At 38.9% G+C, this 21,452-nt stretch overlaps 4 protein-coding genes across 14 annotated transcripts in view; 1 reads left to right on the top strand and 3 right to left on the bottom strand.

Moving 5' to 3' along the window:
- Window positions 1-2,023, top strand: part of ptk2aa (protein tyrosine kinase 2aa) — a 59,179-nt gene extending 57,156 nt beyond the window's left edge. For all 11 annotated transcript variants that reach the window (XM_079655907.1, XM_079655906.1, XM_079655908.1 and 8 more), the window contains 2 exons: window positions 402-487; window positions 581-2,023. In XM_079655907.1, coding sequence (XP_079512033.1) covers window positions 402-487; window positions 581-698 — 204 coding nt within the window. In that variant the 3' untranslated portion in view covers window positions 699-2,023. The remainder of the gene's footprint in view (window positions 1-401; window positions 488-580) is intronic.
- A 1,363-nt stretch (window positions 2,024-3,386) lies between these two features.
- Window positions 3,387-5,770, bottom strand: rplp1 (ribosomal protein lateral stalk subunit P1). The gene is made up of 4 exons (XM_079655916.1): window positions 5,556-5,770; window positions 4,686-4,760; window positions 4,031-4,145; window positions 3,387-3,501 (listed from the first exon to the last, which is right to left on the bottom strand). Exons 1-4 carry the CDS (start codon window positions 5,625-5,627, stop codon window positions 3,425-3,427), a joined length of 339 nt encoding a protein of 112 aa, XP_079512042.1. The 5' UTR covers window positions 5,628-5,770; the 3' UTR covers window positions 3,387-3,424.
- Window positions 5,771-6,546: 776 nt separating this feature from the next.
- On the bottom strand, window positions 6,547-11,277 carry LOC307021420 (uncharacterized protein). Its single transcript, XM_079653535.1, has 5 exons — window positions 10,119-11,277; window positions 8,796-9,377; window positions 8,544-8,687; window positions 7,673-7,928; window positions 6,547-7,546 (listed from the first exon to the last, which is right to left on the bottom strand). Exons 1-5 carry the CDS (start codon window positions 10,866-10,868, stop codon window positions 6,885-6,887), a joined length of 2,394 nt encoding a protein of 797 aa, XP_079509661.1. The 5' UTR covers window positions 10,869-11,277; the 3' UTR covers window positions 6,547-6,884.
- A 293-nt stretch (window positions 11,278-11,570) lies between these two features.
- On the bottom strand, window positions 11,571-20,777 carry clptm1l (CLPTM1 like). The gene is made up of 18 exons (XM_079653534.1): window positions 20,511-20,777; window positions 19,128-19,343; window positions 18,942-19,036; window positions 18,099-18,288; window positions 17,769-17,947; window positions 17,298-17,376; window positions 16,902-17,019; window positions 16,684-16,778; window positions 16,365-16,449; window positions 15,661-15,764; window positions 15,441-15,506; window positions 14,751-14,801; window positions 14,546-14,628; window positions 14,397-14,431; window positions 14,231-14,286; window positions 13,787-13,831; window positions 13,394-13,509; window positions 11,571-13,283 (listed from the first exon to the last, which is right to left on the bottom strand). Exons 2-18 carry the CDS (start codon window positions 19,290-19,292, stop codon window positions 13,196-13,198), a joined length of 1,650 nt encoding a protein of 549 aa, XP_079509660.1. The 5' UTR covers window positions 19,293-19,343; window positions 20,511-20,777; the 3' UTR covers window positions 11,571-13,195.
- Between the last annotated feature and the right edge of the window lie 675 nt (window positions 20,778-21,452).

Below are 21,452 nucleotides of genomic sequence, written 5' to 3'. Positions count from 1 at the left end.
TGTATAAATAACATGTATTATTATTATTATTATTATATAGGATAGTGTTATTTCTCTGTCCTTATACTTGTACTAAATACCAGCAGTGATTAATAAGTTTCTCTCCATCTTTTTGGTATGCTCAGTATTTATATAATTATTTTGAATTACATTTTAAACAACTACTCTGTATAACCTTTATCAAACCCTCTACATCAGGAAATGTTTTACGGTTTTTATAAATGTGTCTGCTGTGGATCTCCTCACTTAAGAATGTGTAATATTGACGGCTCTAAACGCCCACACAGGTGTTTCTGCTTGTAGCTAATTAGTCCTCTGCTCAGGTTAAGTGTCATTGGGAGCATTACACTATTGAGGATCATAGGTATATTTTAAATTAACATTTGTTTGTGTTATCACAGATTGAGATGGCTCAGAAGTTGTTGAATTCAGATCTGGCCGAGTTAATAGCGAAGATGAAACTGGCCCAACAGTATGTCATGACAAGGTGAGTGCAGATATCAAATGTTTTACTGATAATGATTTACAAATACTTTCACAGCTATAGTGACACAGTGATTGTTTTCTGTTTCCTGTACAGTTTACAAAAGGACTACAAGAAACAGATGCTAATGGCAGCTCACGCGCTCGCAGTGGACGCCAAGAACCTGCTGGACGTCATCGACCAATCACGACTCAAGATGATCCGCCCACACTAGTTCCTGTTGGAGAGGGAGAGTGTAGTAGCTCTCAGCCAATCACAAAGAAGAGAGGACATTTCTAGATGGATATCACTGATGGACGGATGAAAAAATGAACTGAAAGCAGACATGACTAAAACAATCCGCTCGCTCTCCTCTTCCTCCAAACATTCATAATCTTTTCTTCTCTCTGGCCACGGTCATGTTTGGGTCAATATTCAGTTTTTTTGTACTTTTTTGTTGCATTATTTGCTTTTGTATTCAGCGAAACGCTCCTCTCCCCATCACGTGTCGCCAGAGATACGTGTTTTGTTTTTCAAATCATCCATTACTTCTTTTTAATCTTTGAAGAAAGTCGATCAAACGAAGATTTCCGAGGCTCGCTTGAAGGACACGACTAACACTCTCCACATGTGCAGGATGTAACAACTGGAACTGAAGAACCAGAATGAGGAGGATCATGAAGATGATGTTGTTTAAACATGCTTTTATATCATTATAATTATTACTATGTTCAGCCTTGACTTCTACAGCATGTCTCTGTTCAGTCCTCTTCTTGAATGTTCAATAGGCAAAAATAATTGATTTACAGCTGCTCATAAACATCATAATTTCATATTTTTCTTCGATGTTCTTTTATCTAGATCTTTATCTCAGGCATTAAGAGTTGGCATAACACAGAAATATGAAAGAAGAACAATCTAAATGTCACAGACCACTTTTTAAGTACATATACAAAAAGCTATATTTGTAACACTTCTGAGGCATGAATTGTTGGTGAATAAGGGTGAAGGGGGGCAGAGGGCTGAGAAGGATTTTGAGTTACATTGGAGTTTCTAATTATACTGTACAGTAGGTCACCCTGTGTCAAATGCACTTAAAAGGAACGTTTCACTCAAACTATATTGGTTTCCTCAACAATTCAATGTTTTCTGGAGCAACTCGCCTATTTTTACAGAAGTTTCTAAGAAAATGTAAATTAATGATTTCTCTATATTGAAACCAAATTGGTTTGTTGCGGGTCCCTTCACCATACTCGGACAGATACACACCTTTAAACTACATCATGGGTTGGTGGTCAGGTTCATGTCTCCTCTCAATCAGTCCTTCTTATAATCCCTCCCTGTCTTTCTACCTCCATCCATTGGAGTTATTTATACCTTTTATCCCCTTTCTTCTTCTGCTCTGTCACCCCCACATTTCTATCCCCCCCCCCCCCCCCGGCCTCTCTGATTCTCTCTCCATCCCACTGTTCCCTTTCTACTGAGGTGAGCAGCATTCTCAGGAAGGAGTCACATGTACAGTTGCTAAACCAAGCAAATAAAAACACTGTCTTTAAGAAATACTGCTGGCTGCCGTCTGTTTCCTAACTGCGTAGTGTTGCCTAATCACAGATGCATGTATGTTGGTTACTTGATTGCTTACAGCTGTGGACATGAGTTTATGACTTACACGGAGCTTTTTTGCTATTTCAAAGGAAAAAGTGTATTCAGATTGAACAATTGTTACATTAGCTACAGATAAAGAAAACAGTGCTTGCTTATCCAGAACGAGTGTTTATTTGAAGACATGATGGGAGCACGATCTTCACCCAACAGGTTCCACCTGCTGCTCTGGATCCTGGTAACTCATTCAAGTTAAAGTGATAAGGTTAATTGTTAAAATGTACACTGTTGGGCCCAACTTGACTTCGCTATTGTCATGATGAAATATTGAGTGTTCTGTTTCACATTCGAAATGTCATCTGGCCCCATCACTTAGCCGTTAATACATGTGCTAACAGGCGAGTTAAAGGAAAGTCGAAAGAACTCCCTAGTTATATTAGTTCACTTGTTTTAGTGTTTATCAGTAACCGGGGACCTTTCCCCGGTGAAAATTATGCTTAACGCTCTGGGTTCCGATTTATGGAATCGCACTAATTGAAAGTAAGAAACGTGATGTCGAACTGTCCTTAATTCTCAATTGGGTTAGTTAATCGGTTAGCAGGTCAACAATGTATTTACTTTACAAAAGGCTATACATGAATAAGTAATACAATTTAGTATAATGTTAGATTCAAACTCTCAACACAAGGTGTCGCTTGTGACATGGGGCTCAGTTCAATTAATAAACGAACAAACTAAACAGTATAACAAAAGCAAAGGAGCATGGCTCATTGTAGAAAAGGCTTTCGGTAAACTTTTGAAACCCATCTGTGGGGGTTAGCAACTGACTAGAAGTTCAACTTTGTCCTGTCAAAATGGTCAATAGAATTGGAGCCTGAATGAACACATTTTTGAATATACTACCCATTGAACTTCAGTGCAACGTTTTATGCAGCCTGTACAGCATTCTCATGTATACATTTCTCCTTGCAAACATTCTCCACTTTTAATAAGTTCATTTTACTCGTTTGCATTCAGGTGTAAAAAAAGGTCTGTAAATGTGTACACACCATTCAAGACTCACAAAATTAAGAAAACAGATGTTATCATGCTGGTTGAACTGAAGTGGCAGCTGTCTGCTTCACATCATTACGCTCTTGTCACAGCAGATTAGTTTCTTTACAGACATTTCCCTTCACAAATGCTTTAATAAAAGAAACCTTTCCTTTATCTAGTGCAGCTCTCCCATGTCAGAATTAATGTTTTTGGCATTGACATGAATTATTTGCATCTTTATCAAGCTATTATGGGGAAGGACAAATAGAGTCAGATAGGCAGCAGCTATTTTTGTATTACTGTTTTTTTTATTACAAAAACATTTTAATCAAAAAGACCGAAGCCCATGTCATCATCGGATCCCTCGGCCTCGGACTCTTCCTTCTTCTCCTCCTCCTTAGCTGTATGGGTAGAAAATAAAGAATACGTTAGCAAGGTGCCCAGTTACCATTTGTAGAGATTGGCTTTGCACAATTACCCTAAACTGGCAATTTAGCTTGGATGATTTATCTGAAAGACTCAAGGTTTTTCTTCTGAATTTAAGTTCAAGCAATACCTTAACCAGACCAGTTTGAGTTCAGAAAAGCCATAGTACACAAACTCAGTCAAACTAACAATACCACAAGTCTACATCTCAAAAGCCAGCGCTGCACTTGCCTTCAGCTTACAAGTACAGCATTGGAATACAATAATACACAACACCACGAGGTACATCCCATTTAAGTCTTGCTATATCACGAAAGGTTTCATGTCTGGAGAATTTAAGGCAACTATAGCTTGATTTTCAGGATACTGAAAATATAAGATCAGATGAATAATTTTTTTTTTGAAAATATGCAATAAACAACACAGAAATCAGTTCTAAAAATAATTGTTTGGTTGAGCACAACTAAAACCAGCTTTCCAATTGAATCCAGTTTGTCTGGTTACCTGGGGCTTCAGCAGCGGGTGCTCCACCGGCAGCAGGTGCTCCTCCAGCAGCGGGAGCTCCACCTCCAGCTCCAACGTTGCAGATCAGGCTGCCGATGTCGATGCTGGACAGAGCCTACGAACAGACACAATCACAGGTCAGACATCCACAACTAAAGATAACTAGGTGTCTTCTGTACGACTCTTGGCACACATTAAATTAATTTACTACATAGTCCTTAAACTAGATTATTATCATCATCTAATACCAGTGCATTACATTATAATCCAACTCTAGTGATCATTTATCCAACAACGTCTTCATAACTAGATCTCATTCATCAATTAAATGTCGAACAATATATATATTCTATAAAGACGTTCAGGATTTCATGCATTTCTAGTAACCACTTATCTTGTAAACATTGTCTTTCAGGGGTAACCATCTCAGCCAAACATTTTTTTAAATGAAAGAACAAAACTTATTTTCCAAATTAAAATCAGCTTTTACTTGTGGTAACATACAGGTGACTGCATAAGGAAGCAGTACAGCTAAGAGTCTATTATTTCATTGTTGATAAGCAGCAAGGACACCATTAGTAAAAACAGAACTTAACCCATCCCGCTGCTTTAAACCCTGCATTCGCATCACCCTTATTAAGTGTGGTTCTCTCACCTTGGCGAACAGACTTGGCCAGAAAGGCTCCACTGTGACTCCAGCAGCCTTGATCAGGGCATTCAGCTTGTCCTCCTATAGACACAGAAACAATGGTTGTTAGAAAATAAACTTCTTTCACCCTTTAAAAAAAAGTTGTGTGGACTTCATAAACGAAAGACTATTATCACATAAGCAGCAAGTCAAGTTTTAGTTAGTGAATCTCATTTATTTGCCAAAGCCATCTTGTATGTACTGGCAATATTGTTTTGTGAAATGATGAGGGATAATGATGTGCTGTGTCATCATTTCTTCAGAAGTTTGAAAGTTAGAAGGATGTTGTTCAGCATCCACGTGTAGCACAACCGCCAGGATAAAAGATAACCAAGAGTAGAGTTGTAAAAAAACAACACTAATCACAAGTTAATGTTTCTAGACAAACGTTAACTGACTCACTTAAGGTGATACTTCAAAGCATGTTGTGCTGATGTGGAGTTAAACTAGCTTAGCACCGACTTTAGACAGCACCTGTCATTTGAGCGAAGGACATATCTAGACCTACACCTGTTTTAAGAAGTGGAAGACATGTGTCAATAACAAATAAAACATAAGCTACAAAGTTAGTTAATGAATAGCACAAAACACTAAGAGCTGTTCCAACACAGAAACGTGGCCTAGCAACAACCATGCCGCCATTTTTATCGCAAGAGGGTACCGTTTTTACATCTAAATACCTAAACTCACATTTTTAACAAACACACCAACATCACAGTTTATCAGAATAGTTTTTAAATGTGTCAGCTTTATGATTTAGGTCTTTCACAGTTCACATAATACCGTAGAATGTGTGGTTTAGGTTTTGGCGGACCGGGGTTAAGCCGGGACACTTACGGTGACGGTGACTTCATCGTCGTGGAGGATCAGAGCAGAGTAAATGCAAGCGAGCTCAGATACGGATGCCATTGTAGATGCTAGATTTGGTATTTTTCGAAGTGGATGCCTAAATGTGAGGGTGCTAGTCGCCGGATTTCGGGCCTTAGCTTCTGGTGAAGAACCGAGCACCTTAGGCACGTTAACTTCCTGTAGTGGAAAAGGGACGTGAGAGGGCGGGAGCTAGCTTGATATACTCTGCGTCGAGGCTGCGTGGCTCTGACGTCAACACGCACACACAGTGACGACAGACGTCTTGCGTCGATGCAATTTCAAAAGCTCTCACTTTTTGTTTTGTACTGTAGAGTTTGAACAATAATTGAGTTTGTTAAATGCAGATCTAAAGGCGCCATGACAGCAAATAAATGAATAGCTCAATTAATTAGTAAATGAAACAACAACGAAAGAAAAGCCTCAATATAAAAATATACAAATATTTGAAAATTAAGAAATATGCACAGAAATATAAAATAAATCAATATCAGGGTATCTGCAGGATTCATAGAGATGAATTTACTACCTTTTACTACCTTTTTTACTACCTCCACAATATTTTTTACTACCAACACGACATCAAGCAGCAGCCCTTTTTGGACTACTAATTATAAGGTATTAGTGTGACACTGTCACACCCGTCATACATATCAGGTACACTAATGTTTAATTGTGATCATTAAGTATTGTCATTGTCAATTGTGTTTTTTTTTGTAGTGTTGAGTTGACCCTTAGCCCTAATAAAGTGAGTAATAACCTTGACACTTCTTAAACACATATCACTTAACAACCATAAATATTAATAATAAAGTGTCACATCACACACACTTACTCACAAACACGCATTCTCTCACAAACACGCATTCTCACACACACACACACACACACACACACACACACTTAAGCAGTTACTGGTGCGTATTAATAATGCGTATTAATGAAAAAAATTGAAAATCAATCAAATAAATAACTTTAATGAACAATATGCTCTGAGGACTACAGCTTTCAAAGATCTGCTTCAATATAACATTCACCATATTTAAACACAATAACGTGTGTGAGGAGTGCATGTATGCACATGTCTGTGGGTGCGCCTTTGTATGGATGTTGTTGTTGTTGCAATCTACATTGTATCTAAGTGAATCATTTAAAACAATAACTGTAGGGGTGTACGTGTGTGTGTGTTTGTGTGTGCGTGTGCCTGCATTCGTCTGTGGGTGTGCCTGTGTGCAGTTGTTGCAATCTACATTGTATCTAAGAGAAACATTTAAAACAATAACTGTGAGGGGTGTACAGTCACAGAAGTCTCAGTTGTGAGGACTTATCTTCAATTATTTTCTCCAATTTGCAGAGCTCTTCTTTTTTTTCTTTCTGCCTTCTGCGAAGGGTATTGGACTTGATTATCAGTTCAGCCATTTTGGACCCAGCCTTTCCCTCAGCCTGCTCGGCCAACTTGTCCGCGTCCTTTTCCAGTGAGTGACAAACACGGCGAAGTACCTCTTCCTGTCTTCTGAGGTCCAGAAGCTCCTCCTCCACTGCCTTCCTCCTCAGAGCATGGGCAGCACTCTCTCTCTTTTTCTTTTCACTGTCAAGGTACAGTCTGTACTGGGATCTAGCTGATGAGGCAGAGGCAAGGAGCTCCTTTGTGAGGGGCACTTTCAAAACACCACCACAACTGTTGATCCTGTCACAAACTAGTCTCAGTGATTCCAGTGTGCGGTCATGGAGATTGCATGTCTCCACCTCTTTGTTCACTGAAAATCCTCTTTCCACAGTGGCTTGGCCATGGGAAAGAAGGAGGAGACTCTGGCAAAACTGCAGCAAGTCAGGGTAAGGCCTGCTGAGGGTTGTGTAGAAGAACACATCAAGGCGGTCCTTCAGTGGCTTGAAAGCCAGGAAACGTTCATCCCGTCCTTCCAGAGAGGTCAACGATTCGAACTGTTGAATGATAACATCACCTACAATATTGACAAAAACATAATCATTAATGACATTTAAGTACATTTCAAAGTAGAACACCCTTAGAACATGGCCTTCATTTGAATGACCTTCCCTGTCCCTAGACATACTGTATTTTTTCTTACCAGCTGGAATGCCACCTGTCAATCTCTTTCCCTGAAGGAATGTCTGCACTACACTCTTCATTTGCTTGATGCACCACTCCGGTTCTTGGTGGATTTGTGTGGGATCAAGGCATGCAATGTGCCTAACCATTGGAACCTTTAGGGGGGATTTGTCTTGCAATTTCATGACAACCTTAACAAGGCACTGCAAACATTCTTTCCTGAAGGTTAGCAGAGAGAGCTCCCCTATCTTGCCTCCTGGTTTGCTCTGAAGGGCCTAACAAATAGAGAACATTAATGTTCATACAAGGATATTTATTTGTCACATATATAGAGATACTTGTGTAAAACCTGTGGGGAAAAGATGTTGGTTGTCTGCTCTCTGGGTGTGTGTGTGTGTGTGTGTGTGTGTGTGTGTGTGTGTGTATGTGTGTGTATGTGTGTGTGTGTGTGTGTGTGTGGGTGTGGGTGTGGGTGTGTTTGTGTGTGTGTGTGTGTGGGTGGGGGAGTGATGGGATATGTGAGTATAGTTCAGGATGAGTTCAGGATGCATAAACATTCACTGCTATGATTGGAAATTAAACTATGACAAGTTACACATTTAAAACAATCCTAACAATTTAACCAGAGTGAGAAAGAGGTTTGGTATATCCTCATGGCTGTGGTTCAGTTTAAGCCTCAATGCCAAAGGCCTGGTGGTGAAGACCACTGAAGTTTGAAAGATAACCATTAACAACCACACAATTACGATAGCTATATTGCTTACCACAGAGGTGGTTAAATAATGCCCAATGTTACTCATTCATTTTCTACCCTAATAGTTCGAAGTAACTATTTATTTGTGCCGACAGCACATTTCATGTATGACATTGAAAGTATCTGCAGTAATTACCTTGATGGCAGATTCAGCACCCAGGCCGATGTCCACATTTTTCAGAGCCACCCAGTTCTTCTCCTCAGACACCTGGATTGTGATAAGTTGCAGTGGGCTTCGGTCCTGTATAAGTTCCCTTTTAACAAATCGCCGCAGTAAAGCCTTAAAAGAACAACAAAAACTGTTAGCAATCAAGTCACACCTGTCAACTGATACAGTTTAATCACATTCAAATAAAGACAGTTACTCTACAGGAATTACATTTCTTACCATCAGGAGTTCTTTCAGATCTTTAGCAAAAAAGGGCAGCACAGGCTCGTCGGTCTGATATTTGGTCAGGAAGGGGTTGAAGCTTCGTGCAACTGACAAGAAGAACTGGAGCTTTGGAATTATCAAATTATCATCCCGTGCTGCCAAAATGATATCATATGACGCCGTGTTTGGGTTTGTCACCTTTTTCTTCTGAACAGCATCAACATATGTTAAAAGCACAGGCCAAATGTCGACAGCTCTCTCAGCCACAGGGACATTTTCCACCCATCTGTGGCCACAGAAAGATCGGGGAAAGGTAGAAGATCCTGTGGTGGCGGTGTAATCTTCTCTACGGGCAGGAACATTGTGGAAGATGTAGTGCATAGCTCGCAACAGTTTGTCTACCTGCCATGTTGCGAATCCTGCCTTCATGGCATTGTGGAGGGTGTGCAAGCCACAACTGCCAACACTGATGAGTTGTGCATCCCCATGAAGCTCTGAATGTTCGTTCTGAAGGAGCTTCAGCAGCTTGAAGTTGACATTTGGGCCATCCATACTGACAGACAGCAGGTGTCTCAAGTTGAGTTGTGCAACACATTCCTGTGAATTGTCACAAAAAACAAAGTTTATTGAACATTTTAATCTGTCCTGTGGTTTTTGGTTATTCATAAAATAGACAATAGATAGACAGTAAATACAGTGCCAGTAAGTATAAGTCAAACGTGTTTCCCCCTTTGTAGTACCAGTATGCATCTTTCAGAAATATTAACCAAATCCTTCATCAAAATGTGACCCTGCAAGGCGAAACCAGTCGCTTTGGTAAAATGTACAAAACTAAGTTATTGTTCTCATATGAACGGCCATAAACTAAGCTTTCCAACGATATGTATATTGAGGCTATTGCTAGAACAATCGTTAAGATAACTGTATCCAAAGTGGCATGGTTCTCCTGTCATGATAATGCTAGAAGAGGAGAAAATCACCTTTTTAAGCGGCGTTGACAAATGGTATGACTGCTAATGTGTTGCATCTTCACCGGGCTTAACAGTCAAAACGTATGTTTTTCCGTGATTTGTCCACGATATGAAATGATATGTAGACTGTATACTGTCAAATTATGCGAAAACATGAAATTCAACATTTTAACCCGGATGTTTGTTTACCGTGGATTTTCTCAAAATAGCATTGAGCGCAAAGCGACTGATATCGCCTTGCAGGGTCACAAAACACACCCGACACACACGTCGTGTAGGCTAAAGCTTAGGCTAACTATGACATAAACATTTTCAAATGGGCATATAACGACAATAAGAAAGAACAAACAAGAAAATATCAACTCACTTTAATGCTTTGCAGCAAGTCTTCAGCCCTTGCATGTCCAAGAAACTGTGACCCAAAATATGAAGATGTCACGCGGTCATCTCTCCAGAACCGAACGTGAATATCCATTTGCTTCTTCTTGGCGGACTGGTTCAGAGACTCGTCAAACATGACAACATATGGCCCAGAAGCATTGATGCTATTTATAAGAAGCTTCTTAAAATGTGGAGCAATGCCAAATCCAAGGATATACGATGTCTTATCTTTGCCACAAACAAAACTTTTGGCTATGTCGGAGTCAGTGAACATGTTTTCGAACAATTCCCCAATGCCCTCATTCGAATTGAATGAATGATGGTTAGCTGCTGTGTTCAGGCACCAGAGAACCTCAGCCCTGAGGGCTGATGTTTGTGGCGGTAAAGTCTGCTGTTTGGCTATCGCAGCCGTGGTGGTGCTGGTGGCACTGGTTTGCTGCCGAGGTGGTGCGACTGTTGCTGATAAGTTGGCATGATCTGCCGCGATCTGTGTGGTGCTGCTGCTAGCATCGCAAAACAACGAAATCGGCAGCTGTCCCCCCCTCACCCGAAGCCGCTGCTGGTGTATAGCCGATCCACTGTGGGACTTGATAGCAGTAATGCCGTTCCAGGTAACATTTATAGTTTTTTTGCAGACACTGCAAAATGCTTCACGGTCATTTCCTATGACGGGTTTAAGCCAGTCTTTATATAAGGGGTCATCAACCCATAATTGCGAAAACTTGCACTTCCCCATTTCACACTAAATTTGCTCGAATTTGCTAACATCAGAAAAAGTAGACTGCAACTGTGGCAAAAGGCGGCTCTGCTAACGTCAATTGTTGGAAAAAGGCGGAAAATGTTGTAAGCGTCGCTGATAGGCTATGAAGTCCACACAGGTTACCTCTACGTCATTGCTATCAACTACGCCTCACTCAGGTCCTGTTAGCACCGTATATATTTTTAAACTACGTAGGCTAGATGAAATTCAAACATGCAGACACAAATAATAAGCAAACAATGGAAACTCATTATATATTGAGGCAGAGTTTTAAAAAAATTACTACCAAGTCAAATTGCGTTTGTTACCTTTTACTACCTTTCAAGGGCCTTAATTTGGGTAGATTCTTTTTACTACCTTTTACTACCTTTTACTACCGCGCGGACACCCTGAATATGTTAAATTGAAATGTTGTTTTTATTACATTTTATATACAAATATTTCCCAATTGATATGTTTCTATTTAATTGAAGAAAATGATATACATTTGAAGCCTTTCCACATTAAGCACCATTCATTTATTATTTATGTGCTATGTGTTATAATAGATTCAAAGGACAGCTTACATACACAGGTCATACAATTAATAATGAATTGTATACGTATTTATTGTGTATTTCATCCTTATGATGTTACATAAATCGGTCTGTGGGTTTTAACTCCAATGATCACAGCATGGTCAGTCAACAGTTTTATTTAATCACAATCAAAAACATAAACATTACAATAAGTAAAACCATTTCAAGGTAGTTTTATAGCAAATCTCTCTCAGCCCACAAAGGAAAAGAAACCCTGGGCTAGTTATTTACGCACAGACCAAATGTATCCATGAATCTTTATATCAAAATAAAACAGACACATTTTGAAAAAAAAAAGAACATCATTAGAATTATAGCAGAAAAATCTAAATGCAACTGTATATCAATTTGTAGTAATACTTTCCTCAAGTCTTACCATAAACCGTTAATCTCACAATGTTAGTTTCTATTTAAAAATGGCAGATGGACCCTTTATGATGAACATTCAAAGTTCAAAAAGTTTGGCACCAACATATTTTCTTGGCCCTGATATGTAAAAAATACTTGAGAAGGTAAAACCAAACCAAAAACGGTAGTGGGTGGAAATGACAGTATGGCTATCGACGTTACCCCACTGTGTCATAGTTTAAAAATGTCAGCATAATTTAGTATGTGGCCAGATCAGGAGAGACAGGAGACGGTTGTTTTAAGACGATGACCATTGAATGAATTAACTCTTGTGAGAAAGTACATAAGTAAACATCTTAAAAGTTAGAATGATGCCTTTTCAATTTGTAACTAACTTTATGTTACCTTAAACATTTCATTGATGCATATTCTCACTTTTAAGATGAGAAATTGTCCCAGGGTTTAAACATGTTGGGTTTGTCTTCATAATAATTGATGATAAATAATTTAAATGGCTACACATTCATCATTTTTAATTGGCAAATTGTTCACATCCTTTTAACAAAAATAATTAGCTCCACTTTATATAATTTCTCATTTAAATGCTGCTTTTGAAACAATTAACTGAGCTAACAATAGAGCCATATAAAACTTAAAAAAAAGGTTTTCACATTCTAATCATCCCTTTTTGACATTGCAATTAAAATTTGGAAACTCAATATCTGAAGTGGCCCTTAAGAAGTGGTTTTTGCTTAAAGTGGGAGCCCAATGTAATATCATACAACCAAATGACTATTTGCTGACATGCAAAGCTGTAAATTAAGTAAAAAAAGACCTCCAGTGATGTCAACAGTATAGAGCTGCTCCAATATACAAGGAATGTGACTGGCTTGATGGAAAACTAAAAAGTAGACCTTATGGCAGAGAAAGCAAAATATATCTACTCTAGGAGAGCTGCTATAGTCATCAGTGTACTCTTTCATAACAAAGCTGAGCAGTGTCTGACCTGAGGAACAGATGGTCATATTGGTGCAAACAGACCAATCACGTTGTTCCTAGATTTGTTGCGTCAGTTAAATGGTTAGAGGTTTATTGATTTCCCTGTCCCATCACTCGCTGTAAAAAATAATCCTTTCCAGACTGCAAAGGGCGGATAAGCAGATGTTGACCCTTCAAAATGTTGCGCTATGGGACGGAATGAAAAAGTCAAAAACCATAGGAATGGTGCCGCAGCTGGTCCATTTACGATGAACTGATCTGGATCACAAACACTTTTCCAGGTGCCTCTTCACCTGGAGCTCAGTTTATACCCAATGACCATTACCAATCCGTGGATACCATTGGACTGAGATCATGGAATCCAAGTGTCTCTCCTCACTAGTCCTTGTGAGTCTTTTCTTTTTTGGGTTCTTTGTCGTAAGAAACTCCATATTCATTTACTCTCGTTTTGTCCACTGGGTAGAGCCTGGGGAGAGGAAACAGAGTTATAGGTCAGAAAAGGTTTGGTTGTGTTTTGTTGGTTATTCCGTAAAATAATTCTGTCTCTGGGTTTTGTGTTTGTGTGTTTGTACGTACCATCTCTGGTAGAGGTAGATGAGAAACACCACGTCATCCCTGAAACAGGCCAGTCTGTGGGACGTTGGCATGGTGATGATGAAGGCAAACACATCGTCGATGAAAGTGTTGAATGCCTGGAAAAGATAAATCAATCAATTAATACAGAATAGATGCCAATATATATATATATATAGTGAGTGTAGCTTTAAATAAACAATTATTTGTTTTACATCAAACATAATTCAGAATCTGTTTCATACCATCTGTGACAGAACAAGGTGGGAGATGGGAATGTGGTGATTTATCATTCAATATTTATAATATAACAGCAAATCTATAATTCCAGTCTGTCAATACATTCATACTTGTTAATCAGCACTAATAGAGTAACTAAATGGAGTTCATTCTCACCTTGTACATGAAGGCTTTCCAGGGCAGGTGGGCCACAGATTTCAGCTGTTAAATAGAGGCAAGGCAAGTTTATTTATATAGCACCTTTCAACACAAGGCAATTCAAGGTGCTTTACAAAAATGAAAGACATTCAGACAAAGGCATTTAAAAACAGTAAAATATAAGAGCAGTAAAAGATAAGAGCACAATACATCAGTGGTGGGATGTTTGAAAGACAAAAACAGTCATTCAAATTAAATGCAATGCTATGGTGTAAACTTTGAAGCAATATCTAAACAGTCTACACCTTTCTTTGAGATGTTAAGCTGTTTTGACCTCTAGAAACCAATTTAAATTGTAGCAGTTATTTTCTTCACTTAGGGGCAAGATGTCACATATAGTTTGAGCCTTTGTAATACATTTAGTTAATAACCACATTTTAAAATACTGTTAAAAGTACTGACCTTATAGTTGACAAATAGTTGAGGAAGCATGAAGAGGAAACCAAAGGCGTAAACACCTGCAATCATCAACAACAATTTGAAAAGCCTTTTCTTTTCAATCAAGGTTATCAACTTTTCAAATTATAATACTGTTAACAATTCATAGCGTTGAGAGATTAACGCTTACCATTAACTAAACTGTTGATCAACCATGAGTACCAACTAGAACAGAGAAAAAAATATGAGATAATCATGTCAAGACTGGTGAGGTAATAACAACTGGAATTACTTTAAATAACAAAACTGTGCATGCTATGTTCACAAACACAAATCTACCTCTTATATCGCTGGAATACTAGAGCATACACAGCCCCTCCAATGCACAACGGGTAAAGGAGGTAAGAGAGATACTTCATGGCCTACAGAGAAAGACAAGGTAACATACATCCAGTTACAGCACCACTCATACTGCCCAGTAACAACGTGCAGTGTGTGGTAAGGTATATTGTTATATATTGAGTGTGAGCCTGTATGGTCTTACCAGAGTATCGTAATGTTCTGTTCTCCTCTCCGATTCATCCATTTTCCCAAACTATTCCACAGAAAATAAAAACAGAGAGATTTAGGGTTAGCACTCAAAATCACACACATTTGATCTAATTGCACAGCTGTGAGGTGAATGGATCGGAAACATGGGAAAATGCTGTGATTTCTGAACTCGGAGATTAAACTTAAAAACAAGGAACCCCATTGCTTTGGTGATAGTAGCAATCTTAAACTACGGCCTATAACAAATGGTTTTGTTTATTCGTTTATCATGTCTGCAAATGTGGAGCTACTGTGCTTTCATTTTCAGCCCACATCAATTTAATAGAGAGCCGTATTGCAGAGTAAATAACTCAAATCTAGACAAAGAGAGCTGTGCTCAGCAAACAGAGGAAATGGTATGTAGGGTCCACAATTCATTCACCACTGACGAACAGTCAAACGCTGTAACACACACACACACACACACACACACACACACACACACACACACACACACACACACACACACACACACACACACACACACACACACACACACACACACACACACACACACACACACACACACACACACACACACACACACACACACACACACACACACACACACACACACACACACACACACACACACACACACACACACACACACACACACACACACACACACACACACACACACCTGGAATGAAGGTTTGCCTCCTTTCCACACCACCTGAATCTTCAAGGCCTTCTTCACTTTCCATACCTGCAACAAATAAATAAAAAAATGTCCAGAAAAATATCATGAACAGATCGAATAAATACAACATTTATTTTTAAAAACTACATCAAAAAAGTACATGTTTCTATGTAGTTCTCAGTGCATGCAGTGTGTGTTTGCAGTGTGTTTCTGTACTAACTTCAATGATAGAGCCGATGCCCGCAGGTATGAGGACCAGCAGGCTGGTCTGCTGGTCAAACAAATAGAGGAAAATCACGATGGTGCTGAAACATCTCCACAGCACTGGAAAGAAAACACAACATGTCATCATTAGGTCCACACATTAATTGGATTGCACAGCAATAGATGCATTTCAGTACATTTCCAAAAGGTTGATTCATTTGGAGAGTACTGATTATCGTCTGTCAATACCAATGTTTTAGCATTTTCTACTTTAAAAATCCACAGAATAAGTTGCCTCATAGAGCCACACCTGTGGACATGCATAGTTCCAGTACAGGACAAGAGACTGGCTAACATTTAGAAGTATATACATACAGTACTTCTTGCTTATAGTGATGTGGGTGAAATACGCCTCACAGCCTTTTGCATATGGCTAATTCTTGATATTAACAGACGAGATCCCTTATTTTGTTGCTGTTTTGAAAATAATTCAACATCAGACCACCAAGCACTCCAGACTCACTAAATCAGATTATACTCCACACACCGCTGATGCCTAGTTTCTTATTGATTCCCTTGTGTTGCACATTTTCTTTAAAGGCCTGACAGTGTCATACTGTGTTGAATTTGTTTCCCAATCAGTCACCTGTATAGCAAGTGAACCTCCAAACATCATTAACTGTCCAATATTGTGTTGTTAACGACAACAAAGTCATCTACCTGCTTTGCTGGACATTCCCACCATGCTCTTCTTCTCCTTCCAGAAGCTGATGTCATTCTTGAACGCGAGGAAGTCAAAGAGGAGCTAAAAAAGCAAAAGACATAAATGTATCAAGCGACATTTTATTGTTTGTCATTCATTATCTTTTCTGAAGGATGAAAGCAACGACCGGATACAGATTTGCTTCTTATGATCCTCTATTTGGTGGTTATACAACTTTTGTTTTGGAGAATTGTGCAATGTTCAGACTTTTGCATTATACAGTTTTCTTCTTTATTTTATTCTATTGTAATGTGGTGCTCAGAGGTGAAGACTTACATGGAAGGCGGCTACAAAGAAAGTCAGACCCAGGAAGTACAGGTTGGTGTCCACAAAGATTCCTTTGATCTCATCCGCATCCTTTTCTGTGAAACCTGCAAATAGAGATACAGACAGACAGCAAGACATTGTTTTAGAGTTCAAAGCTTTTAGTGTGTGTGTGTGTGTGCACGTGCGTGTGCGCGTGCGTGCGTGCGTAACAGTGATGATAAACATACCGAACTGCTGCAGAGAGAAAACAGCGTCTTGCATGTGGATCCAGAATCTCAGCCTCCCCAGAGAGATGGAGTCGTAGGAGATGGTCAGAGGGAGCTCCATGGAGGTGCTGTTGATCTCCTGCAAATACACAACAAACCAGCATGTCAGATTAGTTAGAAGCCAAACATTACTTACAATATCCCCTTCTAAAAGTATGGATCTTATTCTCTTGTGATCATTGAAACAGTACACATTTTGGCAGGAAATAAATCCTCGCTAGTTTCAGTGTATACAGATCAACAAGTATCTGGTCGATCATTCCAACCTTTAATCATTGGATAATAATAAACAGTGTTTTCCTCTTAATAAATTCTTTAACAAAACGTAACTATAATATTCATTTAAATGTAGCTTACCGCAAGGTCCTTCACCCGGTTGCTGAGCTCATCAACAAACAGCAGAGGTAGATAAACCATCTTCTTACCATTTTGGAATCTGAAATACAGAAAAACAAAAAATGATCAGATGCATCTGGATCCTAATTCAAGTCCTTTTAATCCATGATATGCCACAAACCTTAATGTTCCTGCATGTAATATGTTAAATGTCCACAATAGTCTAGCAACATACCCAGAGTTTTTCATTCTGTGAGTTTCAAGTTTCAAGGCTTTATTGTCATTTGCACATTAGCTACAGTGTAGATATGACAATGAACATATTTGGTCACCGGCTCCTCCAACAGTGCAACATATAGGACATAGAACAAATAAAATAGTGCAAGAGAATGTTTTGAGATGCGCAAGTAAATGGAAATAAAATAGAAATAGTGCAAGATGAGTCTTTGAGCGGGTTTCGTGTGTGTGTGTATGCGTTACTGTGTTTCTTACACTCTGAGGTATCTGTGGACGTCACTAGGCAGGGATTCTCTGTCGAAAACGAAGGGGTCGCCAACAATGTTGAATGTGAGGCGGTTGCGCCAGTGGGAAACTGGGTGATCAGCTGTGGAAGTGGGAGCTGCTGCAGGGTCACCTTCACCTTTCTTCTGCTGGGCTTCTTCTTTCTGACCCTGTGTGATCACATAGACAAAGAACACGTACTCTCAAATGAAATGCCAGATTACTACCTAGAGGTAATCTAAAACATTCAAATAGCCACCTAAAGCTTTTCCCTATGCCCTTTAACACTCTTTATTCAGAAAACAATGAATAATTTAGTACCTGTGTTTGATCATCTCCGGATATCAGGGAGATTTCAGGCAGTTTAGGCACCATGTAAGTGGTGAGCTGAGCCACCAAGTGGACCTGTCGTGGATCCTGCCACGGAGTGACGCCAGCTTGATGGACAAATATTAATGCATATAAAGTTCCATTGTTGCGGGTCTTCTTAGGGAGGCTGACATTTACTATCCTGGAGGAAAGAAGAGGATGAAGGGAAGGAAGATATTTAGATACTGTATATAAGAATATGACGTATGTTTGCTTATGCATCAATCACAAGTCCTTGGAAAAGTGTCCTCTCTTAAAAAATCGAAATATCAGTCTGTCAAGTGTAATAATCTCAACATGGGTTTCAGTTCTTAGCAAGGTTTATATGCATTCATCTGAATTATGAATGAATGCATTTGGATTCAGTGTAGGGCTGCTCGATTATGGCAAAAATCATAATCTCGATGATGTGGGCCAATAATTGATATCACGATTATTAAAAACGATTATCCATTTACTTTGAAAACATCAATTTATTGGAGAAAGAAATGTGAACAGTATGTATTTAACAGTTGATTACCCTGAACCTTAAGTATAATTCAACTGAAAAAATAAATACAAAATAATCGTTTTATTTCGATTACGTTGTTTTCGTAATCGTTGCAAGCCATAAATCGTAATTTGCGATTAAAATACGATTAATTGAGCAGCCCTAGTTCAGTGTGTATCAGTTAGTGTACAGCTATGAATCTGACTTTACCAATCAGATCTGAGGATGGAGAATAATCATTTTAGAGACTTATAGCAACTCTTTGCTTTTCCATTTAAAAGTTATATAAAACGAGTGCCACCCACCTCTCAAACTTGCTGTTGACATCAAATGTTTCCTCTTTGTGGATCAAAGTATGTCCTCCCTCTGCATTGGGTTGCAGTGCGGTGTAGATACTCAACTGGAAACACACAGATACATTTTTACAATTTCACAGTGTTCTACTGGACAGTGGAATCAAAACGAACCATCGTTCACCCCACATGACTGACCTGTAGTTTGGGGTTCCCTGCCAGGAAGGGTGTGATACAGTTGTCCTCTTTGGGGTTGTCGCAGGGTTTAGTGTACACTATGCCGTACATCACCCAGCATGTGTGGAGCACGTACACCACAAACACCCCCACAATCAGGGAGGTGAAAGATGCTTTCAGGAACATGATGATACTCTCGTCGTCTCCCTCGTCTAGCTGAGGAGCAAGGCCATAAATCTGCAAATGAAAAGTAGTTAGTGTGTAGAATGATGATTATCCAAAAACCCTTTCTGACTTTATTATATAGAGGTTTGCTGGCAGACCTCTCTCTTAACTCTGGCTAATGAACAGCTTATCATGTGGGGAAACAAATCAAACTACTTGGCCTAAAGTTGATATGATTGGACTTTTAAGTGTCCTTTTTTAACCTTGTGCATGCTGCTTTGTTATTATTATTACCCCCTTATATTGGGTAGTCTCTAATCTAAGCAAAAAGTGCTATATTCATATAATTTATTATTATCTATATTTATACAGATATGATTATACAGATTGTGCTACTAGAGGCTTGAACTTCCCCAAGGGGTATCTTCCACCTTTCTCTTCACTCATGTGTAATAGATGAAGTTCTCATTCCAAAACCATGGGCATCAACATGTTACTATTTCACGCTTTTCTTATGATTTTAAAGCCTGGCTTAAGGGATGCTCCCATTAAGCCACAAAAGCCTGAGATGTTGAGCACCGATAGGCCATACAAGTTCTTCCACTTTTCTCTTTATGGATCTGGCTTTGTTCATGGGGGCATTGTGTTAAACATGTTAAACAAGGAAATGGCCGTCCCCAACTGAAAATATGTATAGTGTTCCTGATACAAATGTTTGATAATGCTCAAACAACTCTTTTTACCTTCTAATGTAATTTTATTTATAAGAACTTGCTTATTTAAATTGTGTTATATCACACTTTAAAAACAGCCACACGTGTACATAATAGATGGTTGGTGATAAGAGTATAGGCCTGACATTGACAGAAAAAAGATACAGTTCCAGCAGAGAATCTTTGCAGCCGTCATTTTTGAGGTATTGTAAACACTGGGAGCGGTTAATGCCAGAGTTTACAGTTAACAACCACACATCTTTGCTGGTGGTAGTAACTTACCACCATTTGACTGATTTAAGACACCCTAGATGCAATATTAAAGTCTTTTATTTACCTAAACTCAGACAGCTGTTCAGTCCATATGGTTGCTTTGCTACTGTTTTGCTAGTCACAATCAAAGGGTGTGTTTTCTGATGTCTTTCAACTCATCTTAGTGACCAAATTACAATGTTGTATACTTGCGTTTCTCTCATGTGTAGTAGTGTTTACGCAAAAGTAAAAATGATATGCAAGTCAAACCTACCGGTGTTTAATCTGTCAGGATCTCAGTGACAGGACTCACTCCGTCCATTCACGTTACCGATGCTGCCGTGTAGTTGGACGCGAAGACATCGTTTCTTTAACCCCGTCCACCGTTTTTAGCAACAACACATGTGTCTTCTACTCTGCTGGCGTCTCCATTTAGGAGAGAAACAGCTCTGCCCCAAAAACTGTTAGCTGAAAGCGTGAGGTGGATCTAAATTTCCGCCATTCGCTTCCTGGTCGGTTTCTTGGACGGGATTTGGGGAATGGTAACGCGAGACTTCACTTCACCAAGACAACACTACGACTTTTATAAATGTTCATTTCATTTAGTTTTACCTACAGTTCAATTAAATAAGTTGCATGGTTTAAATTATGAAAATGGGCCTGACATGTAAATCGTTATTTAAGATAACATAACATTAAATAAAATCATTACAATTATTAATAGCCTACCGAGAGATTGCTCGTGAATTAAATATTACAATAATAAAAAAGGAGTATTAAACGTTCATAATGTCTAATAGAATAACAATACAAGGAAGACATTTATCAAAATGTGTAGAAAAATATATGAAAAAAAACAAAGAGCAGTAGTGTTACCAATATAAACCGTATATGGGAATATGGAACTATTAGTGCCTAATCATTCAAGTAATACAAATAAAAACAAGTAATGCCTAAATAGAATTTGTTATTGAAAGAAAGGTTGGTTAATTTATTGAATTAATAGAACAAAGACATAGAGATGGCTTTTAGGGTGATCAATCATTCTCCTGTGTTAGCTGTTTGTGATGACACTGTCACAGTATGAAGTTCATACATATTGTTTGTTCTCATTCCTTCAATATTGTTTCCCAGAGGGTGCACCAAACCTCCCTTTAACCTATATCACCTCAACCAGCTACTCCATTACAATTCAGGGACAAATATTGCACTATTT

The sequence above is a fragment of the Notothenia rossii genome, assembly GCF_949606895.1.
Source record: "Notothenia rossii genome assembly, chromosome: 10".
Classification (NCBI taxonomy): Eukaryota; Metazoa; Chordata; class Actinopteri; order Perciformes; family Nototheniidae; genus Notothenia; species Notothenia rossii.
The sequence above is the reverse complement of the archived record's forward strand: the minus strand, read 5'-3'. Positions and strand labels throughout refer to the sequence as shown.

Coding starts and splice junctions, on each gene's coding strand:
- clptm1l (XM_079653534.1), bottom strand. CDS start 19,292: ATGTTCCTGAAAGCATCTTTCACCTCCCTGATTGTGGGGGTGTTTGTG. Junction 17,020..17,297: donor ACCGGGTGAAGGACCTTGCG/GTAAGCTACATT, acceptor GTGTATTTGCAG/GAGATCAACAGCACCTCCAT. Junction 16,779..16,901: donor TTTCTCTCTGCAGCAGTTCG/GTATGTTTATCA, acceptor CTCTATTTGCAG/GTTTCACAGAAAAGGATGCG.
- LOC307021420 (XM_079653535.1), bottom strand. CDS start 10,868: ATGGGGAAGTGCAAGTTTTCGCAATTATGGGTTGATGACCCCTTATAT. Junction 9,378..10,118: donor ACTTGCTGCAAAGCATTAAA/GTGAGTTGATAT, acceptor GACAATTCACAG/GAATGTGTTGCACAACTCAA. Junction 8,688..8,795: donor ATCTGAAAGAACTCCTGATG/GTAAGAAATGTA, acceptor TGTTCTTTTAAG/GCTTTACTGCGGCGATTTGT.
- rplp1 (XM_079655916.1), bottom strand. CDS start 5,627: ATGGCATCCGTATCTGAGCTCGCTTGCATTTACTCTGCTCTGATCCTC. Junction 4,761..5,555: donor ACGATGAAGTCACCGTCACC/GTAAGTGTCCCG, acceptor CTGTGTCTATAG/GAGGACAAGCTGAATGCCCT. Junction 4,146..4,685: donor GGCCAAGTCTGTTCGCCAAG/GTGAGAGAACCA, acceptor GTCTGTTCGTAG/GCTCTGTCCAGCATCGACAT.